Source organism: Caloenas nicobarica, chromosome 1 (genome assembly GCF_036013445.1).
Source record: "Caloenas nicobarica isolate bCalNic1 chromosome 1, bCalNic1.hap1, whole genome shotgun sequence".
NCBI classification, from domain to species: domain Eukaryota; kingdom Metazoa; phylum Chordata; class Aves; order Columbiformes; family Columbidae; genus Caloenas; species Caloenas nicobarica.
The window spans coordinates 26,117,064-26,142,472 of record NC_088245.1 but is presented as its reverse complement, the minus strand read 5'-3'; the positions used below and the strand labels follow the sequence as shown (position 1 = coordinate 26,142,472).

Genomic DNA, 25,409 nt, shown 5'->3' with positions numbered 1-25,409 from the left:
TTTACTCTGTGGTTCCTTTGGAAGTCTCCGATTACCAAGCTAAAACGTAAATTGGAAGGAGGAATACCTTCTGATATCGTGATGCCAGCTGTGAAAAAGGCGCCGAATCTTTTCAGAAACTTAATTTAAAAATACAGATAGCTCCTTGCATTTAACAGACCTATCAGAGCGGCACGTAGAGCTCGAGGAATTACGTGCCCGTTTTCCCCCGGAGATGCAGCGCTGCCACGAGTTGGTCCGCGGCTGGGGGAGGCGGCGGCGGAGCCCCGGTGCAGCCCAGCGGGCGAGCGGCGGAGCGCGGCGAGCAGAGCGCTGCGCGGGGGTCCGCCCGACCCCGCAGCAGCACCTCGGCGGGGAGCTCACTTCCCGTCATCCACACGCCATCTAGCGACGGGAAAAAGGGGGGCAGCTTTGCACGGGAGCGGAAAGGAGAGGAGGAGGAAAAGGCTCCCATACCCGTCCCAGCTCTCGCCTTTCCCAAAGCTGGTAAGAGCCATTTGGATATCGCAGCGAGAACTCCGGCGTGGCTCGGGGCGGTTTGTGAGGAGCATCCCCCCCTCGTCACTCCCAGTCATTTCATCCCCCCTTCTTTCAGTAAATCGTTCCCCTTCCCTTGAAAAGAGCCAGCGCTCCCAAGATATCCCCTAGATACCTCACCTTAGCTATCGCCTCCGCTCGATCCCTACTCGAAACACCGCTAACTCCAGAGGCTCTGTGCGGCGCTGCCGGCGGAGGGGTTGGACCGCGGGATCCCGGCCCCGCAGAGACAGACACACACACGCACACTCACACACACACGGGCACTCCCCGCCTGCCCTGCCGCTGCCGCCGCCGGCGCAGCCGCCCGCAGCCCCTTTGTTCCGCCCGCGGAAAGATGTGCTCCTCGTCCGCGCCGCGCCCCCCCGCGCCCCGCTCTGCCTCCGCCCGGCGCCGCCCGCCCCTGCGCCCCTAGCCCGCCAGCGGCGGTGCGCGGCAGGGCGGCATGGCCCGCCCGCCGCGGGGGAGGCAGCGGGAAGCCCCCCTCCCGCCCCCGGCCGCGCCAGGGCCTCGCCGCCGCCGTCCGCAGCCCGTGGCAGCCCCGCGGCAGGGCCAGGGGCTGCGGCCGCAGCCGCGCCTGACAGCAGCCCCGCGCCGCAGGATCCGCGCCCTGAAAGGACGTGCTCCGCCGAGTTGCCAGGCGCGATTACGTTGTTTTTCCCCCCACCCACCCCTTGAACTTGTTGCTTGGCGCTCGGCGGTGGCGGAGGGGGGTGGGGGTGGGGGAAAGCCTTATTATCGATGTCCCTTTGGATGTGATCAAGCTTTCTCAGGAGCAACTACTTCCCCGCCGTTCCCGGCGGGGCGCGGAGATCTAGCGGCAGAGCCCGTATTTCCAAAAGTCTCTATGCAACTGAACGCTCTCGCCAGACTTTCCCAGGTAGGTGCCACAGGCTGGGCACGTTCGGAGGGATGCGAGAGCAAAGCCGAGGGGAAGGAGGTGGGAGGTGGGGATGATCCACTGCCGACCGCCGAACCCCTATGGAACCCCCGGCTCTTGCCCTGCGCCTGCCCCCGCGGTCCTCCGCCCGCGCCGGCCTCCCGCGCCGCCGCGGAGCCACTGCCCCGCTCCCACTCCGCCACCAGGCTCTCCCGGCTTCGCCCTTCGCTGCCCGATCGGCCGCTCCCGAGGATGCCACATGCATCCCATCTTCTGCAGGTGGCTCCAAAGCACCCCGCTCCTGCCCCCGTCACCGCCACCGTGGCTCTGCCCGACCCCGCTCTCCTCGCTCCGGATCAGCCCCTGCCCGTGGCCCCGACACCCCGTCCCGGGGGGACTCCCTTCCTCCCTTCCGCCCTCTTCGTTTCTCTAGGGCGCTCCCCGCCCCCCCGGCGCCCCTTCCTCGACGCCCCTCTACCCTTCAACGCATCTCCTACTAGGAAAACTTGCCTTAAAGTTTAATGCTGCACCCGGAGCTCCTCCCCCTGCCCCGCCGGCTCCCCCGGCCCTGAGCCGGGGTCAGGAGGAGTCTCCGGGACGGCGATCAAGGTCAGGGAGAGGATTCGTCCCGCTGCTGCTCCAGGGCTGAGGCTGGGAAAGGAGGGGCGGCCCGCCCGGCCCATCTCCTCCGCTCCGCCACGGCGAGCGGGCGGCAGCGCCGGGCGGCCCCGCTGCAGCCCGCCCGGGAAGGGCTCGGCTGGCGGCCGCGGCCCGGCTCCGGCAGCGGGCGGGGAGCGGAGCGGAGCAGAGGAGGGGCGGGGGGACTGGCTGCATCGCGCGTGGAAGAAAATCTTCCAGGTGGCTGCACCGCTGCATCGAGGCTACTAGCCGGCTCCTGGGGTTAGTGCTTTGTGGTCCATTCCTTCCGTCCACGGGCCTCGCATAGACCTTGTATCCAAAGGATCTGGCTGCTAGAGTAGCTGCTTTGAATACGTTGGTTTCCAAGTGCCCTGATTTGTTATCCTAACTGGCTAAGCAGCCCCTGGAAGGGATATTCTGGGATGAAAAAAGGGAGGAAACAAAAAAGAAGCACTAAGATTTTCGGTTAATCACAACAATAGTCAGAAATTCGGTTGCTTCAAAAATACGTGAGCATTTGTTTTTTTCTTTTCCCTCTCTATTTTAGTGGCTGTACCAGGACTGTCTCTAGATTGACTCCCTCAGCTGTAGTAGTTGCTTGGGACCATGGCAGCAGGAGTAGCAGCTTGGTTACCCTTTGCCAGGGCAGCGGCCATAGGATGGATGCCAGTGGCGACAGGTCCCATGCCAGCTGCTCCACGGCAGGAGAGGAAGCGAAGCCAGGACTCTCTGATTGTGCTGAATGTGAGTGGCATCCAGTTCCAGACGTGGCTGGACACCTTAGAGCGCTACCCTGACACTCTATTGGGCAGTTCAGAGCGGGACTTCTTCTACCACCCTGAGACACAGCAGTACTTTTTTGATCGGGACCCTGACATATTCCGCCACATTCTTAACTTCTACCGTACTGGGAAGCTTCATTATCCCCGCCAGGAGTGCATCTCAGCTTACGATGAGGAGCTGGCCTTCTTTGGCATCATCCCTGAGATCATTGGTGACTGCTGTTATGAGGAGTACAAGGATCGCCGGCGTGAGAATGCCGAGCGTCTGCAGGATGATGCTGATCAGGATCATGCAGCTGAGAGCTCCCTGCCTTCAATGACAGCTCGGCAGAGGATGTGGCGGGCCTTTGAAAACCCACACACCAGTACACTGGCTCTGGTCTTCTACTATGTCACTGGTTTCTTCATTGCTGTCTCTGTTATTGCAAATGTAGTGGAGACAGTGCCCTGTGGGGTAAGCCCGGGTCGCATCAAGGAGCTGCCCTGTGGAGAGCGCTATGCTGTGGCTTTCTTCTGTCTGGATACTGCCTGTGTCATGATCTTCACAGTTGAATATCTCCTACGTCTGCTGGCAGCCCCTAGTCGCTACAAATTTGTGCGCAGTGTCATGAGTATCATTGATGTGGTCGCCATCATGCCATATTACATTGGCCTGGTGATGACAGATAATGAGGATGTCAGTGGGGCTTTTGTGACACTACGAGTCTTTCGTGTCTTCAGGATCTTTAAGTTTTCCCGCCACTCACAGGGGCTGCGCATCCTGGGCTACACCCTGAAAAGTTGTGCCTCGGAGTTAGGCTTCCTCCTCTTCTCACTCACTATGGCCATCATCATCTTTGCCACAGTCATGTACTATGCAGAGAAAGGTTCATCAGCCAGCAAGTTCACCAGCATCCCTGCAGCCTTTTGGTACACCATTGTCACCATGACAACACTGGGGTAAGTGCAGCTGGCGTTTGGTTACAGCCAACGTTTCAACAAGTGTATTGGCACAAACGGAAAATAGTCAGTTTAAAAAAATGTTGCTAGAAAAAATGCAAGGGTATGTTTTTCTTACAGAACTTTATAAATATGACTCATCACTTCTTTCTAAATGTTTTACACATGCAAGTGACTTCTAAGTGTTGCTCAAGTTTAAATAACCCAACACACAAAACTGCAGATAAACTGAAAAAGCAAACAACAAAACTAAATCTTGAAACTGTTTGAGTTCTTTGCAATTTTATCTAACATTTTATTTCATTTTGGATAGTGAAACTGGAATATTTTATGAATATCTGTGAGTTATCGGTGGATTTTTAATAGAGTAGTGTGTTTGCTGACAGGACTTGTTAGAGTGTTGCTGAAGTAGTGATAGTTATAAGGAGAACCCAAGTACGATCTCTTATTTTGGTCATACATAAAAGTCCGCCATTTTGTTTGAATTGATGTGTTGATGTAGACTTGGATATTGAGTTCAGTATTACAAAATGATTTGTTTTTATGGAAATAAACCAGGTATAGTTACCTCAATCTTCACAAAAATTATTCCTGATGTTATTTAAGACACTGGATAAATTTTCTTTGATTTTTATGTATCTGTAACTTGTAAATGACAAGTGTCAAACTGCACTGACTGGTGATAGACTCTGGAAAATTATCTGAGGAAGTGTGAGACACAAGACAGATCAAGCATATGTCTTAAAAAAAATTTCTAATACCGGTATAAGTTCTTCTAGAGAATTAGGAGTTAAAAAATGCCATTGTTGACATTAGACCCCAATGCAGTTTACTGGAAGGATGGGAGATAGTATTATTTAATATCTCTGATACCAGAGTCATATTGTACCATCTGATGCTGTGCACCAACTTGTAAAATGCATATGTCTGTAATTATAACAGAGATTTAGAAGGCTGACTAATTTAAGAAGACAATTTTTTTCTCTATTCTTAATTCTGAGCTGTAAAGAATCACCTATGAAACCGAAAATTTGTTAATTCTTTAGAAGCTGTCTAGTTATTTAATAATTAAAGATAATAAAAGGCAAACTTTTCACTTTCATGAAGATAAAGCCCATCATTTTATTAGCCAAACATTTTTCCACATCTTGTTGGGACTGCTGAGATTTATTAAACAAGTATAACTTCTAAATTTAACAAAATGAAAACGCATTATTAACCTACTGTGGAGAAGTTGTTTTATTATGTATAATTGTAATTTAGTTGGGAAACATGCATAACAAAATTTTGAAAAATGTAAAGGGACTGTTTTATGCCACCATTTTTTATACAGAGCTTTTACCTTCAGCGTGATATAACAAATGAAGATAAATACAGCGCATCGTAAATATTTCATACTACTTGTAAGGGCAAGTTATGCTAAAAAGGAGTGACAGGAGCTTTGGGGATTTTAATTTGCTTTTCAGGTTCCCAGATTTTTTTTGTTCTTATTTTCTTCTGGTAGTGACAAACTGAAGGGACAAGTCAGCAGAAGGAACAAGTTATGCATGCTGACTACTTCCATAGTCCTGTATTTTCTGATGCTGATACTTTTTGCCACATATTTTTAAATTAGAAGTGTGATGATTTCAACAAATTAGGTCTTAAGAATTTACCAATATTTAGAATGTATAATCTTATTATAAAAGATCAGGATCTGATCTGTTTTTTTTCCAAGGAAAGGTGTTTTCTGGGTAACTTATGGTCGCTGTTCTGGGCACAGTTTGGGCAGGACTTGTCCATGGTACTGAACATAATTTTGTCACCAGTTTGCGATTGATTATGACATGAGTGTGGTGTCTACTTGACAATAATATGATTTGCTTGCTTCTTTCACCAAAAAGTGAGTATTATTCTATAGTTTCGGGCTCTGAGGTATTGCACCAAGTAAAATCTTCAAAAGTACTGATGAGATTTGAACATCATTAAAAATCTCTTTGAATGGAGCCTAAGAACCTATTTCCAAGTATGCAGCCATACAATATTTAGGTCCTGAGTGGAAGAAAAAGGTTTAAAAAGGGTACACCCATGGTTGACTGCTTTTACAAGGTAGTCTGCACAGAGCAAATTTTGAGCAGGTTGTACAGAGACCCAAAGTGTCACCCTCAGAAGTTTAGATGTGATTATAAGTTCAGACATGACAGACATCACAAATTTCTGAGAAATCTTTAATCAATGCATTAGCTGGATTATGTCCTTTTAGTAACCTCATGATAACTATATAAAGATTATGTTTAAATGTTAAATACCTATGAATGATTTAAATAGAATTAACATAATAAAAGCTTTGAACTCTTTTTAGTTGATGGAACAATTACATACAGAAAAAAAGAGAGAAAATAAAAGGGCACACAGCAAGGGCCAGTGAAAGCTGATTGTAAGTAGTATTGCTACCTTTGCTCTGTGCTAAAGCTTCTCGTCCATTTACAAATATAGAACTCCCATTCATTTTTAATTTTAGTTTTAGGTGAATTATGGCCATATAAATGGACTCTACATGAACAACTTTTTTCTTTTAGCAACAAAACCAGATGAAGTACTTACATTTTAAATGACAGTAGCACACAGTAAGTTATGTGAAATATTACAAAAATACGTGAAAGCTAGTACTGAATAATAGATTAACGTGAAGTTGGGTTTTTGAGTTTTGTTGTCATTCTTATATTTTGATAGATAGCAAGGGTATTGAGTAAGAGACCTTTACAATTTGGGGAGTTATTATCTTGGAAGCAGAGTTATATTTCTCAGTTCTGCATGACTGCTGAGCAATTAAAGTGTCTTTAAAAAACATAGATTACATTTTCCTCTGCAGAGTGCCAGTGGCTTCAAATATTACTACATTTTAGCATCCAAGGATATCCCAGCTATTAACTGTTCTTGACTGCTCAACTCAAGAAGTACATAGTTGTACACAGAGATATTATATGAAATAAATGGAAGAAAGGAGCAAAGGAAGAGAAAAAAAGAGAGCGAGGAAAAGATGAAGGCTGGAAGAGAGAGAGAGATAGAGAGGGAGAAAGATGACTCTAGAAAAACAGCATGCACTCTGCCAGTAGCTGAGCTGTCTGATTTCAAATTTCAAATTAGTGTTTTATTAGTATTACTTGTAACAAAAGCAAAAGTAGGGACAAGGGACAAGAAGAGACAAGAGAATAAAATTGAAGGAGGTCACAAAGCAGCTTCTGGCGATCCAGGATAACAATGAAACACATAGAAGTTAGAGGCATCAAGGTCAAGAAACAGGGTAGTGTAAAATCTGGCAGAGAAAAAAAGCACAAGTTTATTAAATCGGGACTGGTAGGCTTACATGGGGACTTGTGAACATCTACACACATAATGACGCACTTATGTCACTTTCTGCTGTCACCTCATAACATGATAATATAGAAACTTTCCTTCTGCACTGTCAATAGCCAGCAGATGAGTTGGAATAGCTGGTAAGGTTTTGATGGTGTAAGGGTAATGTTTTTTCCCAAATCAGACAGACCTATAGTGTAGTTTATGTTTTATAAAGATATTATACTTAAATAAGGAACATAGTGCTCTTCTGTGGCTAGTTTTAAAGCAATCTCACTGCTATGTTAAACTTCTATAGTTATATGCTTTACATTGGGTAGCTTTGTCAAGTCATACAATACTTTTGTAGATGAACACAATACTTTATGAAGGGAAGCTCAAACACAAGACCATTTATTTGTTTTGACTGTATAAACTAGAGATGTGTCTTTCAGAAAAGATAAAGCAACTCTTTATTTTCATTATTTGTTAATATAGCCCCTAACGTATGATGAAGCCCACCTGAGACATATACAATTCCCCGAGGACTTTATAATCGAACAGGTGACTGGATGTGACAACAAAAAGCCTCAAATAGTGAACAGGAAAATAGGGTGATGCATTTCATTTTCTTGTGCATTCGATTCTCTCCTATCTTCACTCCTTTTCCATTCATATTGCACTCTATGGGTATACACCACATATCTATTTTCTTTTCTTTCAAACTATGACATTCCACAGTTTGGGGACTTTTCTGTTAGCTTGGCAGCTTTCTTGTCTTCTTCAAGACTAGTTCAATGTTCATATTAAGACTCTTCTGGCTTTATTTTTTTCTGTTTCTTTGTTTCAGATTCCTCATTCATCCTTTGCCACTAGATCAAATCTTTCATTCATCATCATTGTCATTCATTTGACCTGAACTTTTCTCATAACAGGTTTTTCTTCCAACCTTTCTTTGATAGATTTTTTCCTTATGAGCATCATAAACTTTCCACAGCATCACTTTTTTTGCGAAATGCCACACACATTATCTTGTTTTCTTTTTCTGACCATTGTGAGACACTTTGGTTTCTTATGGTCTCTGCATGCTAGCTGGAAAACATCCATCTCTTCAGAACTTGTACGTAAAAAATTGAGTTCAATAAAATCTAAAAGAGAGCACAAAAATAGCAATCTTTATTTTGTGAACAGTTTTAGTTAAAGTTTAGAAATACTCATGATAAATATTACAAAGGTAGAGATTAGCAAAGTTGGAATATTATTTCTGTATCTCTTACTTACATATTGGCTCATTCATTCATTTTGTGTTTGATATTTCCAACCATGTTTCAAATAGAATTTTTCCATTTTTGTGTTCTTGTATAAAACCTAGTGAATTTTGTATTTTACAAATGTGTTTGATGTCTCAACCTATTTTCTCTTCACTGCAGAAATGTTTAGCCTGAATAGGTAGAATACTATGTAACAGAGGAGGGACAAAGTGTAGTGTAGTCATCTTCAAAGCACATTACTAGATATTGGAAAAGGGCTCCAGGAAGGATTTGAAATACTGGAAAGTGAGGGTCATTTTGATAGCAGTGAAAAAAAAAAGAATTGTTCTCCAATAAAAAGGTTGCTTAAACTGTATTGAGCTGTTGTTGACTTGACAGAGAACAGGAGTCATTATAGTCTTAGTTGCACTAGGGACCAGCTTTCCTGTTCAAAAAAATTCTGAAGAACTTCATGAGGAGCAGGAGTCAGTTCACTCATTTTTCTTGAGCATGTATTTCCTTACTTCAGCTATGAAGAGCATGAAGGTGCTGCTTAGCAAAAAGATCTTTCTGCTCAGAATCTAATTTATTTTCTCCTTTGATGGAAAGAGATGGAATTTTGTTTCCTTGCTGTTATTGTGTGTCAAGAACAAGAACAATGAGATTGGTGTGGGCCGGGATGCAGCAAAGAAATACACTGACAGTACAGCAGAATAAATCGACTCAGAGAGTAATTATGACTGGTGCCTGATCTATTAATTATGGCCTATCATTCAACTAGTCCTCTGTGAATGTTGTGATTTTAGTAAAAGCCTTAAGTGATAGAACCCAAGAAGTTCAAACTGAGTGATGACAATCTGTACTTGACTCACATCATTGTGCCTCTGTCTAAGAAGAAAAATTTGCAATATAAAAGCCATATGAGTACAGTATTAGAAATAGTGCTACTGTGAAGAAAAAAAAAAAAACAACATGGAAATGGAACTTATAAATTCTGCAGAAATAAAACAATTATCCAAAATAAGTTGACAACATCTTGTAACTTCAAGATGACTATCAACTTCTCAGACATTTGAAAGAAAATCTAATGAACTACTCCTATTATTTTAACACCACTGTAGTTCACTGACAGCAGTTCATAATTTGTGTCATAGTAAACTGAGAAGAGGAGAATCTGGCTCAGCAGGAGTTAAGTGGATAGATTGTTCAAAAGCGGGAGCATAAATTAGAAATGCAGAAACAAAGTTTAGATTCAGCCTTATCAGGTTTCATCAGTTACCTGACAACAGAGCTGACAAAGTGATGGAAAAGATTCTGCATATTTCTGTACCTATCATTTATCGGGCAATAGATGGGAACACAAATTTTTGTGCAAGATGTAGTCTTTAAAACATCCTTTTTCTGCATTGCTCATGCAGTGGAGGAAAGGTTTTTAAATTCATAGGCAGTACTTTGAAATGACAGCTCTATGCTACATTTCCTGGAACAATAATAGTTACCGTGCTTAGACTTTGACCACTGTCACAATTAGTAGCCCAAATTCTACTATTATTTCTTAAGTATTTTTTGCTGAAGCATATGATTTTGATCTTCTTGTGCATCTGGTAATATTTTATAATCCTCCTGTTGAGTAAAAAAGTTACCAGTTTTGTTTTGACCAAAAAAAAATCTATTTTCATCAAAGTGCACAAAGAAATTTGCATTATTTCCACAGCATAGAGTTAAATAAATGTGAATTGAGATGAAATAAAAAATAGTGATTTTGACTGGGTCACCTGATGTGCAACAGGTGTAAGTGTCCTGCAGAAAAATACTGGATACAAATATTTGCTCAGGCATCTGGTGTGTGAAGGCTCAAATTTAAACATGAGCACATATGAAGATCATGTGCCTGATACATCAGTCCTAGAATATTTTAGCTTCATTTAAAAAAAAATCCAACAAGATTCAGCTCTATTATGATTCAAATAAGACCTCTCTTTTTCTCATACCAGCGTAGACACACCTTATACTTTATTAGAAGGTATATCTTAATGTATCCAGTCAGAGTTCTTACCACCATCAGTTCAGATTCTGGCAGTTAAGTGCATGTACAAAAGCTAACAAAACATTGAAAGACTATTTGTGTAAATATTAAAGATACAAAGATATTATTCAAGTAAGCAATTGTGTATTTTTTGTGTATTCTTTGATGTATTTAGAAAATATTCTTTGTGTATTTAGAAAAACAGTTTCCTTTCTTCTATTCCACTGCACAATATTGTTCCCTACTTGTCTGCAGGTCTCCATCCTGAAGGTGAAAGCCTTTGGAGGCACTGAGTAAATGTACTCATTTAGGGCCTGATCCTGCACTGTTACAGAAAAGGGAAGTTGCCTAAATACCTACAAAAATGTTATTAATATGAACAGAGTCAATTTTTGCGTATTTGAAGTATTGAGGAGCAGTATTTTACATTTCATCCCCAGGTTTTCAGTTTTATCCATGTTATGGTTTCTTTGATTTGGTGGGCTTAATGGTGAAGTCAAGTCTTACAGACACAGAGATCTCCTGACTTTGTTAGTTTATAGAAGCCAAACACTGCAAGAAAGTTTTTTAAAGGCGTTTGGGTATCTGGAGAGGCAGATGGGTACCCAGCTTGAATTCTCAAAGAGGCTTAGGTGCTTCAGAACACAAAGAAGAATAGTTGAAAGCAAGTAAGCTGGGGAACTAGGTACCTAGTCACCTTAGAAAACATGCTCCTATGTACACAAGAATAACTGCTAGGATGAGTGCTGTACTGAGACTCTGGGTATGTCCTACTCTATCAAAATCAAATGGATCTTGCAAGGATTCAGGTCTTGCTAAAATACAATACGCCCTAGTCACATAACCCTGTAGAAGGAGATGATAGACTGCTGTGTGTATGGTACTCTTAAGAAAGAGGCATTAGTAATTCAAGAAAAAAAAAAGGTATGATGTCTGAAAGAGTAATGTAAAGCATTCAAGGGATAACTTATTTGATCCTAACTTTCTGTCTCTGTGTTTTTCAAACCCACAGTTTATAATGAAAAGATATGTAAGAAATGTGAGTTATGACATGGAGATATAGTTAAATTAGTAAAAAGTTTATAGAAAACCGGTGCAAAATTATATCACAGTATCAGATAGGAGGTTCCATTATTTCAAAGAAATATCCAGCCTGAGGATTTCTTTGTTTCAATAGGTCTCATATTTAGCTTAGGTACAGTAAATTTCTTATGATGTGTGGTGGGAAAAGGTAAACTATAAGTCTCAATTTTGACCACTTCAAATTCATTCACTTCTCTGGTGTGCTGGTAAGTATTTTTATTTTGTCTATATTTGATTTTTGATGTGTATTCTTTGTAGACTGAAGTGTGAGGTTTGAGAAGTACTTTGCCTGCATTTGCTTTTTATTTTCTTGCAGCAATATGAGCTTTGTAAGAACAGTCTATAGCTCTGCTATTTCACTTCCTAAATGAAACATCTTTAAAAAACATTTCCATGATTTTTCCTGATTTTTTTTTTTTATAGAAAGTTATTGTTTTGAGTATTACAGTTCTTTCTCTTTGAGGAGACATTGTGATTTGTGAGTTGACTCTTAACCAGACGGTGCCTAACTCAGCGTTGTACTACCACTTGCACTAAGGCTTCATATAAAAAATTAACATATGAAGCAGAACTCCTAATATTAAGAACACCTGTATAATTTTTTTCAATGTATGATCTAATATAACATGATATGAACATTAAAATAAAAATAGTATAAAATCCGTAGCTACATAAATTAATTTGTCCGTTTGATTATCGAAGACTCAGTTTCCTTAAATAGATAAAACTTTTGGTATAACAGAAAATATAAACTTCTAGGAATTTATTTAATTAGTCTAAGTACTTTGGTAAATTAAAATAAAGTAAGTATATTCCACTACAGTTTTAAATCACCTTGGATAAAATAAGTAACTGTGCAACTTCATAAAGGTACTTATAACGATCTAATTTTATGTTAATATATTAACATGCTTTGACTAATTTTTTTTGAAAAAAAAATATTTTAAGGCCAAACCCAACTTTCTTCAAATGTGTGTTGAGAGACATGGGTTTTTTTGCAGTGCACTGGCAGATTCTCAAAATGTTTTGGCTGATACACAGGGAACAGTCTTTCAAGTTATCACTTGCAAGCTTGGCCATCCAGGCATTTGTTGGAAATGGCTGAGAGTCAGACTGTGAGGTTGTGAAGGACATAATTTAACATTGTGTAATAGCTCACAGTCTAAATGTGTCTGCTGCATCCTAACTGCTTTCTTCTTTCAGTAAGACGAACCAAAGGAGTATTCTGTATGAGAAGAGATATAATGTGAGTAGGATCCTTAACTTCTCATTGTCATTGCTGTTCTTCTCCCCTTTATTTTTTTTATAACCCAAAAGAGGAATTTTATTACTGTGTTAGTGGCCTTACTTTCAGTTTCTGCAACTTTCATCTCTCCCACTTGCAGACAGTTAACAATTCTCTGAGCATCCTTATCAGCTATGGACAGCAACTACTGCACTGTGCAAGGTTGCTTAGGAACAAAATTGATGCTCTTTGACACGGTGGATTACAGCTGCAGCATGCTGGTCCCCAAACTCTCCTGCTTCCCACAGAGGAATGAAAAGCAGAGAGGTTGCAGATGCTTTCCAAAATCTGTGAAGAGAGTACATATTTTTTTGTTTAAGCACATCTAATCACTACATTGTTGGTAAATAGCAGGTTAGGAATTGTGGTCTTTCTATTGAAAGCACAGTAGTACCAAAACACTTTAGTAACAACTCTTTTTAACAGCAGCTTTGTAATTTAAATACCATGGTGTCTTGTATCACTTACAGAATTGAGAATTTTTATCTTTTCTAAGCTTTTTAGTTGGCATTCATTATTGAGGCATTTGTTCATACGATCAAATCCCTGTTGAGTCATGTATATCCAGGACTAGGGACAGGCAGAACTATACAGAATATATACACCTATTCTTGTACACCTAACAAGAGCTAGGTAAGTTGTAGGCGCAGCTATTTGTTGTATTTATTTGATATCTATTTCTATAAAATGAATCTTTGAATATTTGCATTGTAAACTCTACAGTGATTGAGAATTTAGTTAGTATTTAACTTTTTGGCATCTGTATGGAAAACTGCAAGGACTATAAATTGAAGCTTCCCTTCAGACAGATAGTTTAGAGTAAATCTATCCACAGACTGGCTTAATGATTTGACAAGCTCAGTATTAGTTATTTTCCAAGTGAAAGGGAAGCTCAAGTTTTATCTGATTTGCTTGTGAACACAGTAATCGACCTATAGGACGTTAATCTGTGTCAAAAAGTGTTGAGTTTTAGAAGTAAATATTGTAAAGGAAGCTCCTTACAAAAAAGCATGTAATATGTGATACATACGCTATCCTTGAATTATGTGACACTTCTGGCACCTCTCTCGCTTCACCTTATGTCAGTCAGATCATTGCAGAAATGGTGGCTGCTGTAAGACTGCAATCGTTATCATTCATTTAATATACAGTTTCTTTCCTTCCAAGCCCAAAGTTTTGAAATTTAATACATTAAATCATTCATGGGAGAAGTAATGAATGTTGCTGGTCATGCTGGTGAGCCCGTCAGCACGGTTCAGCCTCTTGCCATCCTGGCACAGCCATGACAGCCTCGCTCCTCTGTGGACAGGCACAGCTGCAGATCACAGATGATGCTGACTAGTTGTGTCTGGCACACGCAACCAGTGATTTTAGAATACAGACACCCTTGTGCAGCAGTGCACATGTGTAAGATAAAAACCTAGTTGTGGGAAAGGGAGATAGGAAGCAGTTTTGCCACAGGTCTCTAGGAGACGACAGAAAAGGGAGCGCCTGGAGTGAACTGCACAAGTTGCTTTGGATGCAGCTGCCTCCTGGCCACTGTTTGCCCCGAGCCATCTTCACACCATGAATACAGTGTGACATCTGTCAGACAGGGATCCACGGAGTGAGTTTGTCAATGCAGTAGGAAAGAGACTGGTTTTTACGACACCTTTCCAGAAGGTATGTGAGCTTTCCCTGTTTCTCTGTGTAGCCACCACATTTAGTGTGCACTGTTTGCTACGTCTTCGCAAACAAATTAAATAAATACAGAGAAAGATGCTAGATGATGCGGAATACTAGACAGGACAATGTTTTGAACTATGGATTTGGATCCACAAAAGTGGATTTGAAAGACGCTCCTGTCAAAAGGCTGAAAACAGGTTGGTTCATCTCTTAAGTGTAAGTGGGGTATCTTCTGCCATAATATACTTTCTGATACCTATTTTCCAGCTCACTAGCTATACCAAGAAGTTCCTTTGTTTTCAAAGCAAACAAATCCAAATACAGCAGAAAGGTTTCCTTAAATAAGCCTTCCATGCTGTCTGTATACAGTTCTTCTTCCAATGCCTATGTTTGTGTGCAAGGATATGGTTATAAAATTTATGGATTGTATCTTAGGTGTGGAGGTTTTTAAAGGAGACAATCAGGACATACAACTCTTTTAAAGGAGACAAGTAGGATATCCTTTTTTTTTTTTTTTTTGAAAGAGACAATCAGGACACACTGTATAATCAAATTATTATAGAAGAACCTGGAGGTGGAATTCAAACTTATTTCTCTGCCAGTTGCTTACCATCTCTGGGAGGTATTTCTAAGCCCTTACTCCTCCAAAAGTTAAATCCTTCTGAACTGGTGATCCTTGTTTCACTTAGGAAGTAAGGAAGAGAAGCAGGCAGCTGGAGGTGCTCATTCCTCTGCGCTGAGTATAAGTGAAATTTATTATGATTAGCAGAGACTTAAATATTTAAATACCAAGTGAAATGGATGAGATAAATCCCGGCCTTAGTGTCTAACTAGTTTGGTCTAGCCTCCTTGTTCCCAGTTATATAACTCTGAAAGGCACATGACATATTCCTTTCAAAGATTATAGCAGAGTACGTGCTTGGGATTTGATGACAATTCCCACTTTATCAAAAAGACAATATGTCTGCTACATTTAAACTCAAAAAATTCTTGTTTTGTGTAACTCTCAAGGCCTCTTCAGTGCTTTTGCCAATTTCTTTGACTTTTCCAAACAACACACAAAGAAATTACATTAAAAAAAAATACTAAGGAGTTTTAATGGTTCTGCTGGTTTAGAAAAAACCTCTAGAGAACTGCAAGAAACACTTGGATAAGTATCTATTGTAATTTTCTGCAGGAAAGAAGTCATTCTCCCGATAGGAATGCTTTTGTATTAAGATAGGGAGAGCTTGAAAACCTTAACTTCAAAGGGTTGTAAACCATTCCTGTTGTTCTTCCTGTTCAACTGATTCACGTCGGTCTTGTTAACTGTTTTACCACAGTCCATTTTAAAGTGCCTCCAGACAAATATATTTACTTCCCCAATGGAGAGGTGTCAGGCGTGTTCCTCCATGCCATTATTGTAGTGTCTTCCAGGAGGTGTCAGAGCTCTAGATTGCAGCTAGGCATTGCCAGTGCATAGTTCTGAAGTAGACTGAAAATCTTAGATACATACTAAACTAAATTGCAGCAGGGATACTGTCCTCATATCAGTATTCATTTTCATATTTACTTCAATTTAAAAATGACCATTTGCTTTAAAGCTGCCTCCGGACTGGAGCACTGCAGAAGCTTGAGGGCCATGAGGGAGGGTTATGGTCAAAATTGCTTCAGAGTTTATGTCTTTCTCATTTGCCTTCTGAACTTTGTTCACTTCTCTTCAAATCATGCCAGCCTCTCTGCTGAGGATATTCTGTAATTTGGTATGACATCCTGTTATTGACAATGATTTGGTTTAACTCATTTTAGTTCATCTTCATGTTCTGCTTTTCCAGAGCAGCAAATCTCAAATTTGCCAGCTAGTGCAGTTCTATGCTAGTGTGAAATAGCCACATTTTGTTCAGTATGTTACTCTTTGTGTAAGATTTCATGAAATTATTTTCCTTTATGCATTAAAAGGCGTATTAACCTTATTTTTTAACTTTTTTGGGGTGTAAAGATATGAATAAACTGCAGAAGAAACAAGTTCTAAAGCAAAAGTGCTATCCTGTACCACTACAGAAAGTTAACTTCTCCTTTGAGGGGCAACAGTGGTTGTCTCATAATTTGAGGAAATTAATTTAGATTTAATTATATTTAAAAAAATAGTACTTCCATTTGCTGTTCAAGTAAATGTTTTTTATAAACTTAAAGTCAGATGGTGTTGATGGGAAAGAATGTATGCTTTTTCTTAAGCTTTTTGCCTGATTCTAAGTTGCCCTTGGAACAAGTCCTCGTATGAAGACAAATTTATTTACACACTTCTGAGACTTGAAGGGATATTTTTAATATGCCTACCACTTTTCCCCTGTCTTAAGAAACAGATTGACATCAGGGACTCTAGCAACATGTCTGCAGATAAATTGTTTACCTAACTAGTTTACTGGAAGTTGAGAAAGAGCTGAATACAGTGTTAGAAATGTGAATTGCTAGTCCTTCAAGAGAGCAGCGTGATAGTGACTGGTGTTCCGCGCCAGGGTGGGGTGGTGGGATGTGGGGTGAGAGATGGTGCAGGATTCTTTCTGGATCTCAAAGAGAAAGGCCTAACAGCAAATGGCTTAATAAAACACCTGTTTTAACAAGATAGAGTGAAAAGAGTAGTATACATAGCTAGTAGATCTTACGCCCTCTCACATCCTACAAACCATGCATTCATGTAACGTTGGCTGGATTTTTCCATGGTACGCTGCATGGACCCTGTCCATGAAGAGAAAATCCTTCTTTTTGGTCCTTTGTGCTGTTACATGATTTGCTTATTTATCTGTGTGTTTGTTTGTTTGTTTATTACAATCAAACAACTGTCTTCATAAAGGATGTTCTCATGAGAATTTCTTGTTGCACTTTTAGATAAAGGTAAGGCCACTCGGGTGGTGTAGTTGCCATTACTAACCTGCCTGCAGGCTCCTTGGGTACAACGATCTGGTCAGGTTTATCCTACATACAAGATATTTGTGCAGCACAGCCCAGCATGAAGGGTAGGATGGATGTGCAGCACAGGCCTACCAGGCTTACCCAGTTTCACTGTTAGTGGATCACTAACTCTTCCATATACTGTGTTCTCCCAGGCAGGTTCACTACGACAAGTTTGTGGTGGGAGGTGGAAGAGCAATATATCTGTTCAGAAGTTTTCATTGCTATAGTATAAGAATTGATAACTTTTGTGTTGATTCTGTTTACTGAATTAGATCAGAGTATTATTAAGAGTGCTAAGAACTTTTGCAGTCAGACTAAGATAATATGAAGATAAGGTGAATGTGTTCAGTTAAGTATCTTGAATTTTTTTCCAAAAGAAACCTTATATTCTTCTAGAAATTTCACAATAAAACATCAAGAGTTCTTTGTAAGGTAATAGAAAATCTATTCATCAATCTTTGAACTTTTTTTTTCTTAAGTGAGACTTTGATAAAAGCAAGATGTAGTTAGAAAATATAATTTATGAGTTTTCTGTTTCCAAAAATTTATGAATGAAAACCACTTTTTCTTTTTTATTTTTGCTTAGAAATGTAGAAAATGAAATGACACATTTGGTTTGTTTGATCTGAATTGCTTTTGGGATTTCAGTTCAAAGCAATTTTGACTTTTCATCCATACATAGAATGGAGAATATTTTTAAGAAGCAATGCTATGAGAGAACAATTTCATCTTACGATGTAAGGCCTCTTTCCAGCCATTACTGTTCCAGTCTATTTTGACTGCAAAACAATTAGAAAAAGTAATGACAAAAGATCCGCTAATGAGTATCAAATACAAAAGTTACAACATCTGCCTTGGGAAGTCCTTAAGCTTCAGATTGCTGAAAGCTGAGAAGGTATAATGGGGGAAGTATCACTGTATTCTTACCTTTGCTTATGTCATACCCATGTCATTTGCTTCTGGCCACTGATAGGATGTTGGACTAGATGGCTCCTTCATCTCACCCTCTCAGATTCTCAGTTAAGGGAAATGACTTAACTGTGGGTTGGATCAGACTTAGATTACAGAAAAAACCTGTTTTATGTTTTTTTCCTAAATTATGTCAAGGAGTCATGGGCAATGGATAAAGACAACTATTCTTAAGTACCAAAGGTTCAGAAGGTCCAAGAATATCACAGAGCTTGAAAACTATGCAAATAGGAAAACAGCTTTAAACTGGCAGTTTCTTACATCACTGTTTTGTTCAGCTATTTATATAATCAAAGGTTGTAATCTACAAGGTGATGAGAACTTATGTCATCTTCGAAACACTTAAACTTAATAAGCATTTCAATGGAAGACAAATAAATACTGTAGCAGCTGGGAGTGCTGAATGCCTTGCAGGATTTAGTGCTATTCACTTGATCTAAAGCCCATGAAAATCAATTAGAGTCTTGGACTTGACCTGAGAGGACTTTGCATCAAGCTTGTGTATGAACAACTTCTAGCAAGATATTGACCAGGACAACAATTATTTATTTGAATTATTTGAAACTCTAAGGATTTAAACCAAACTCCACAGCAGTGCAACAGGGATTCCTGCAATACATGTCAGTACCTTATACTGAGAGAGTCTGAGAAAAGCAAAAGACACAGTTTAGTTATATTTATTGAAGCATAGTTTCACCATCAGAAAAACAGTAAGATAACAGATTCCAACTTCTGATGTAACAGGTTTATTCTATCTGCAGTTTATCAAGAGGAAACTCTTTGTGGGAAGCAAATATACAGCATCTCCTCTGGTAACACGGAGATTGAGTCATACATGGGATCTCTCCCCGAGTAGTTTACAGAAATTGATCATAGTCAACATTGGAGTAGAGGATTTGCTCAGAGTTTCTTACAGCTAAAAAGGGAATAAGTTGGCATTTTTTTTTTCCTTAGCTTACCAAGGTCTTGTTAATTCACAGAAACTTTCAGGCAGCCTTGAAAGTATATCACACATAAATAGCATCAGAGAACATGACAGCCAGAGCCTAATGTAACTAATTTTGGACTGGCATAAGAGTGCTATTTAGAGCAATAAATGTTTTATCTGTTGGTTGATCTGTTTACTAAAATGATTGGTGAAAAATGTGCCGTATATTATATGTCCTCATTATTCTACTCATATAAAGGACTTCTAAACTGATAGCTCTGCCTATACTTTGGGATGGTCCTGCTTAACTAAATTAGGATAAGGTCATAGATAAAATGGGCAGAAAGAAGAAATACTCAGTTCCCAAAGAAGAATCTGTCAAACAGTTAGAATGAATGGCTGGCTAAGACCCATACGTATCAATGGCACAGCGATTATTATATGCACTTCTATGTTTGCTTGCTTTTCCATATTCAAATCCATCACTCCCAGTGAGAAGGCCCACACTTTAAGTTCCTCCCATATATGATGACCATTAGCTAAATAATTAGTTTAATGAAAAACAAACTTGCAGATGGGTTTTTGTTTGTTTGATTGTTTGTTTTTCTGATGTGAGACACGAATGCCAATAATCTGAGAAACCTAGAGGAAGAACTGAGGGAAGAAGGCTTTACTCTTGGATTTTATTCAGTTGAAGAGCACGTTGCAGCTTTGTTGGCAAGGATGCATGAGTGACTTCATGCATATTCACAGCTGTTTCGTGGAAGGAAATGGCTTATTAAACAGTAATCATATAGCATGTGTAACTGAGTTTTGTGGATAAACACAAATCTTTATCCTCATTGCCTAACATGGATTGTTGAGTAAAAAAGTTTTTCCGATGGCATTTTCCAGGAATTTTACGAGTCATATCTGATTTCCTTTTCTCCCTGAGAAATTCCTTTTTCCTTATCTCATATGTAGATAGTGCTGATTTTCCTCTGTTCCTTTTGAATCACATACCTGGAGAATAAAAGAACAGAATTTAAGAGTGTCTAAATAAGAGCCCAGGTGAAGTAATCAAATATATATGTCTACTTTCAGGTGAGCTAGATCACTCTCTAGATTCACTGACTACAATGGGAACCCTAGCTCACTTCCAAAAACCTCTCTAGATTCATTGACTACAATGGGAACCCTAGCTCACTTCCAAAAACCTACATGCACACACTAAAAGTATCTTTGTTTTCTACCTGAATTCTCTTCCAGGACGTCAAAATGGACTGACCATGATGTCAGAGCTAGGAATTTTTTTTTCTTTTTTCTTTTTCTTTTTTTTTTTCCTTCAGATTGTCCTGTTCTTTGTAATGATCCAATGTAGTTTACCTGCTCCTTATTCTATTTTCAAGCTTCTTTTGCCTGCTGATATTGTCCACTCAGAGTGACAGCATCCTTCTCAGGAGAAAGGACACAATCTATTGAACAGGTCACCTCAGAACTCAAATTCATATACCTATATGTCTTGAGGCATTATGGTTATATTCCAATAGCCCCGTACACGTCTTGAAAGAGTCATGAGTAAATATTTTTCTGCTAATTGAATAGAAAGAGGGAAAACACACAACATTTACAGCATTTGAATCTTCTGTCCTTGATAGTGCATTTAATAAACAGTGGAAAACACAGCTGAAATGATATTCAGAAGTATAAAATATTGCTAGAAGAAAAAAGACAAAGAGGAATATTATAGAATTGTGTTATAAACTAGTGAAATGAAATGAGACAACTTATGGTAAATGAAACTAAAAAAATATACATAATAAATACTATGTCTTATGATAAAAAAGGCCACTAGAAACTGTAGGGGAAAAACATACCTACTGTATTTGAAAAATATTGGCAATATTTTGTTTTATAAAACTAGAGGTAATTTTATGCCAGTTTCTTTTCATTTGTGACAGTCTTATTGATCTAATAAAAAGGAGAAGCATTTTTCACCTGTGCATTTTTTTTCTAAGCAGGAATATAGACAAATGGGTGGAAAAGTTAATTATTTCTACCAGCATTTGGGTTTGGAGGCAAAGACGACAGAAGCTAACGGAAATTCTTTCTTTTTCTTCAGTGGGCTTTAGATCAGGATTCTAGTTATGTCTTACAGTAAATAATCTAACATTTCTATGTCCTTAGTTCATACCTTTAAAAGAGCTCAGTCCAATGGGGAGTGGAGTGTTGGATTGGGAGTGGAGTGTTGGATTTTTCCCACATGAAATCCAACATAAAAGCTTTGACCTGCTTTCCTTATGATAGACCAGTGGAAATGTCAATGAAAGCACTGAAAACAGTTTCAGATTTTGATTTTTTTTTTTTTTTTTACTGTTAAATGTGTCATGGAAAGGTTTGCTTACTTTATGTAATCCACTCCAAAATGTGTGTCTCCGCTGTCAGGTTGGAACATATCAATGTGTAAAAAATGGAATTACTCTTCAGGGCTGAGGCGAACTCTAATAGTTAGATGCTGCGCAAGCTTCTGAGACTAGGCACCGTGACGATTTTGTAGGCATCTCATTAACGAATTGTAGCACTGCAGCATGCTCTGCTTTACTTATTTATTGAAGAGATAATGGGAAATAACTGGTTTCTTTGTGAAGTCATAAATAATATGACAGAAGGATATTAAATGCACTGAGATGTGACAGAAAAGCTAAAAACTTGTGGGGTTTAGTATTTTATGGTGCCAGTTCTCTTTTAGCAGTACATGTAAAACCAACAGATATGTTTTAGCTGGTTTTGTGAACAATTATCAATTTAGTGTGCTAGCTACTAAAATGTGGGTGTCTTAAATCATAAACAGTATCCCAGTTTTGCTGTTTTACAGTAACATTCAGAAGATACTAAACAATAAATCTTCTTCCTTTTTTTGTGTGGTCTTTTTAAGGTCTTTTTCCATTTTCGTTTTGTACAGAGATAGTTTTTCTCTAGTTTTAAATTCCTGATATGAAATACTGGTTCTACAAAGTATGAACATTTCTGACATTTATTCTCTACATCCTCTGTTCTCAGTGGGAGTCCTGACCTGAGACTGCACACAAACATAGACACAAGGTGCACTGTGGTTTCTCAGTACTTTGCACACTTGATTAAAATAAAAGCTAACTTTTTTCCCCTCTATATGTGTATGCGCATGTGTGTGTATGTGAAGAGAGAAAAATGTGTTTTATTCTGTAGTTCAGGCATAGCACTGAGATACAGATTGAGGTAGCACTGTCCTCTCTTGTCTCCGTTCCTGTTCTTTTCACTAAAAGATTTATCATGCAGTGTATTGTCAATTCCCTCAGAGGCTCTGGTGATTAACAAAGTAGCAATCTATTTGGATATATTGATTAGTCTTGGGAATATTTCTGAGTATCATGACCCCACAGTTCTTTACCCTAGATTTGACACAACATTTAGTACAAAACTAGTATAGAAGACAGAGCTTCACAGTGATGCAGCCTGTTCTACTTAGGTTTCTATACCCTGTCCATCTTCAAGGTACCCAAGCACCTATATGGTAAACAAAGTTGAATAAATTACTTTTCCTTCAGGAATAGAAGCTCCTTCAAGGTTGGCAGTTTAGACAATGTTGCAGCAGACAAGTGCTGAGGTCACAAACTTGGGGATCTCAGCCACTATGTCAGTGTGAATCTTGTCTATGCAAAGCATATTATGGTTTTATAGCGTCCATTACCACATCATCTAAAGACTAAGCTTGTCTGCTGAAGCATGACACTTGTTGCTGGCTGAGTTCCAAGCATTTTCATATGGGGTGCTGAGATTGTTGCTTGCTTATCCCACTTACATCAGTTTTACAGCAGTGTATTAATAAATCAATTGTTCCATGAGCTACTCCCAGTTTACGGTAATGTGAAAATAGAGTGAGGCCTGATCTGTCATGCTTAGCACTGCCAGCAAAGTACATGTTTAATTCTTTTGAAGTAGTGGGATGTAGAAAATAGACAAAGCAATTCTATTGTAATTGAAATGATATAGATATAAAAATCTAAGATTAGAAACAATTTTGATCAACCATTCCAACTATTATGTGATGCTTATTATTTTAACTTAAAATTTTTCTTCAGGGTCAACAGTACCATAGTGACTTAAGAAAATAAAGTGTTCATTTTTCATTGGACAGTGGAGTGGTGACATGGTGGTTCATACTACACTTGTATAAAGCAGAGTTTCATATCCAATTGTTTAAATAACTGAGAAGGCACTGGATAAAATATTACTCACTTCTGGAAAAACAAATTATGAACAATCTTTCTTATAAATTTTAGGAAACTACAGAATTCTTGATCTGGAAGTACAGCAGATGAGACACATTCATGTTGTGATTATACACAGCAAAAATGACAGTTTACTCTTCCTGAAGTATATGTCCATTTCTGCTAGCTATTTCATAGGGACTACTGCTATAACTATATTTCCTTGTTTGCACATTTTGGATCGCCTTTCAGGGAAAACAAAAACACCAAAATGAATGGTTCACTTGAAATATCAGTTCTCCAAGCGAGCAAACTGTGGACTTGCATGAAATATTCTGCTTTTTGAAAAGCTACCAAGAAGTTACATCTTGAATCTATCATTTATAAAATCAATTGAAAGATCCGTGATGCAACCTGGGGACCTAATTTTGATACTCTATGTCATTGTAACTCTCTTTTTTGAACTGGCTGAGAGGTCTTTGAGACACAGAGCCTTTAACAGATTATTTCTATCAGCAATCCATTGAATGAAACAGCCACACGTGGATATTCAAGGATAATAGATGAAGACCCTTGCTTGGAGTTTCAAGTAAAAGAGGTAATAGATTGGGTCACTGTCGTATTTTGCCACAAGTGGTTTGTGGTAGAACACTTCTCCATTCATTACATTCCATGTTTAATACTGTTACAAGCTATTTCAACAACATTTCCAAATATTATGTTTCAGAAAGAGTGTGCCTAACATAGTTTGGTAAATTCTAGATCAATTTTCTTGAGAATAATACTGGATATATGTTAAAATAACATATAACAGTTCTAAATATCAAAAGTAGTAGATGTTTATTAACCTTATCAAGTATTAGGTGTATTTTTAATATATATTTTGCCTCTTCATTCTTTTGAGATAGTAGTTATAGACCCAGATAAACAATATTCATAATGCTGTGTCTCTTAATCTCATTTCAAATGAGCAGTTACAGGTTTTGAATAAGATGATTAAAAAAAAGAAAACATTATTTTGTATGGCAAATTTTACTATGGCTTAAAAGGCGTGAAGTACATAGTATGTCTCGAGCATTTGCTTTTTCAAATGCAGTGGAGGACTTTTTTCAATACATATGATGTATTAAATACACAATAAATGCTTTTCAGCCATGAACCACTTTGTCAGGAGAATTGTAAAATGAAAGAGTTAATTTTAAAAGTAAAAAAGAAAAAAAAGCTACACTAATATTTTCTTAGTTATGTGTAGAACACAACTTGAGAAAAAATCGTCTAAGGTTGTTATTAGGCTGTTCAGCTAACTGATGGGGCCATTCTGTTCTGTTTCCAGTTCCAGGAAAAAATCTGATTGTGAGGCTATATACCCTTGTTTGTCCCTCTTTTTTGCCTACTGTGACTTCTTCGTATTGTATAAATATTTAACAGAAAAGGGGGCTAATTGCAAAGGCTTCCTCCTTCCCTTTCTAGTGTAGAATTATTCCATCAGAGGAGCCTAGCACTGTCTGCTCTGATGGGAGGACAACACAGCTATGTTGCTTCACAGGATGGTAATCTAAAGGGTGTTCTCAATTTATGTTCCCAAATGGTGACATATCTTCCTACCCATAAGTGTTGTCTATTCCTTGCAAAGTAACTGAGACCTTTGCTATTTTTTTCCTAAAAAGCTTGTAGTTTCCCATGCAACTGTCTTCAGAAGACTACACTGTTGCATGCCTGGCTCATTCTGAAAAAATAAAAAGAAAAAGAAGGAAAAAAAAAAGAAAAAAGAAAAAAAGTATGAGTTACCTCAAAGCTAGTTTAGTGCCTATTTGAATTTTTCTTCTCCACGCACTTTTTAGGACCTATTAAAAATTTGCAATATACAATTTATACCAAATTACATAGCGTGTCTATATCTGTCTGTGTGTACATATGTATACACACATATAAACATAGAGAATATAAATGTAGT

General features: G+C 39.1%; 1 protein-coding gene and 1 long non-coding RNA gene across 2 annotated transcripts in view; one reads left to right on the top strand and one right to left on the bottom strand.

Moving 5' to 3' along the window:
- LOC135993662 (uncharacterized) overlaps nt 1-2,183 on the bottom strand; it is a 28,405-nt gene extending 26,222 nt beyond the window's left edge. Inside the window, exon 1 of the long non-coding RNA XR_010606900.1 lies at nt 1,928-2,183. This is a non-coding gene — a long non-coding RNA (uncharacterized LOC135993662). The remainder of the gene's footprint in view (nt 1-1,927) is intronic.
- KCND2 (potassium voltage-gated channel subfamily D member 2) overlaps nt 1,080-25,409 on the top strand; it is a 277,678-nt gene continuing 253,348 nt past the window's right edge. The window contains exons 1-2 of the mRNA XM_065643664.1: nt 1,080-1,417; nt 2,604-3,777. Coding sequence (XP_065499736.1) covers nt 2,663-3,777 — 1,115 coding nt within the window. The 5' untranslated portion in view covers nt 1,080-1,417; nt 2,604-2,662. The remainder of the gene's footprint in view (nt 1,418-2,603; nt 3,778-25,409) is intronic.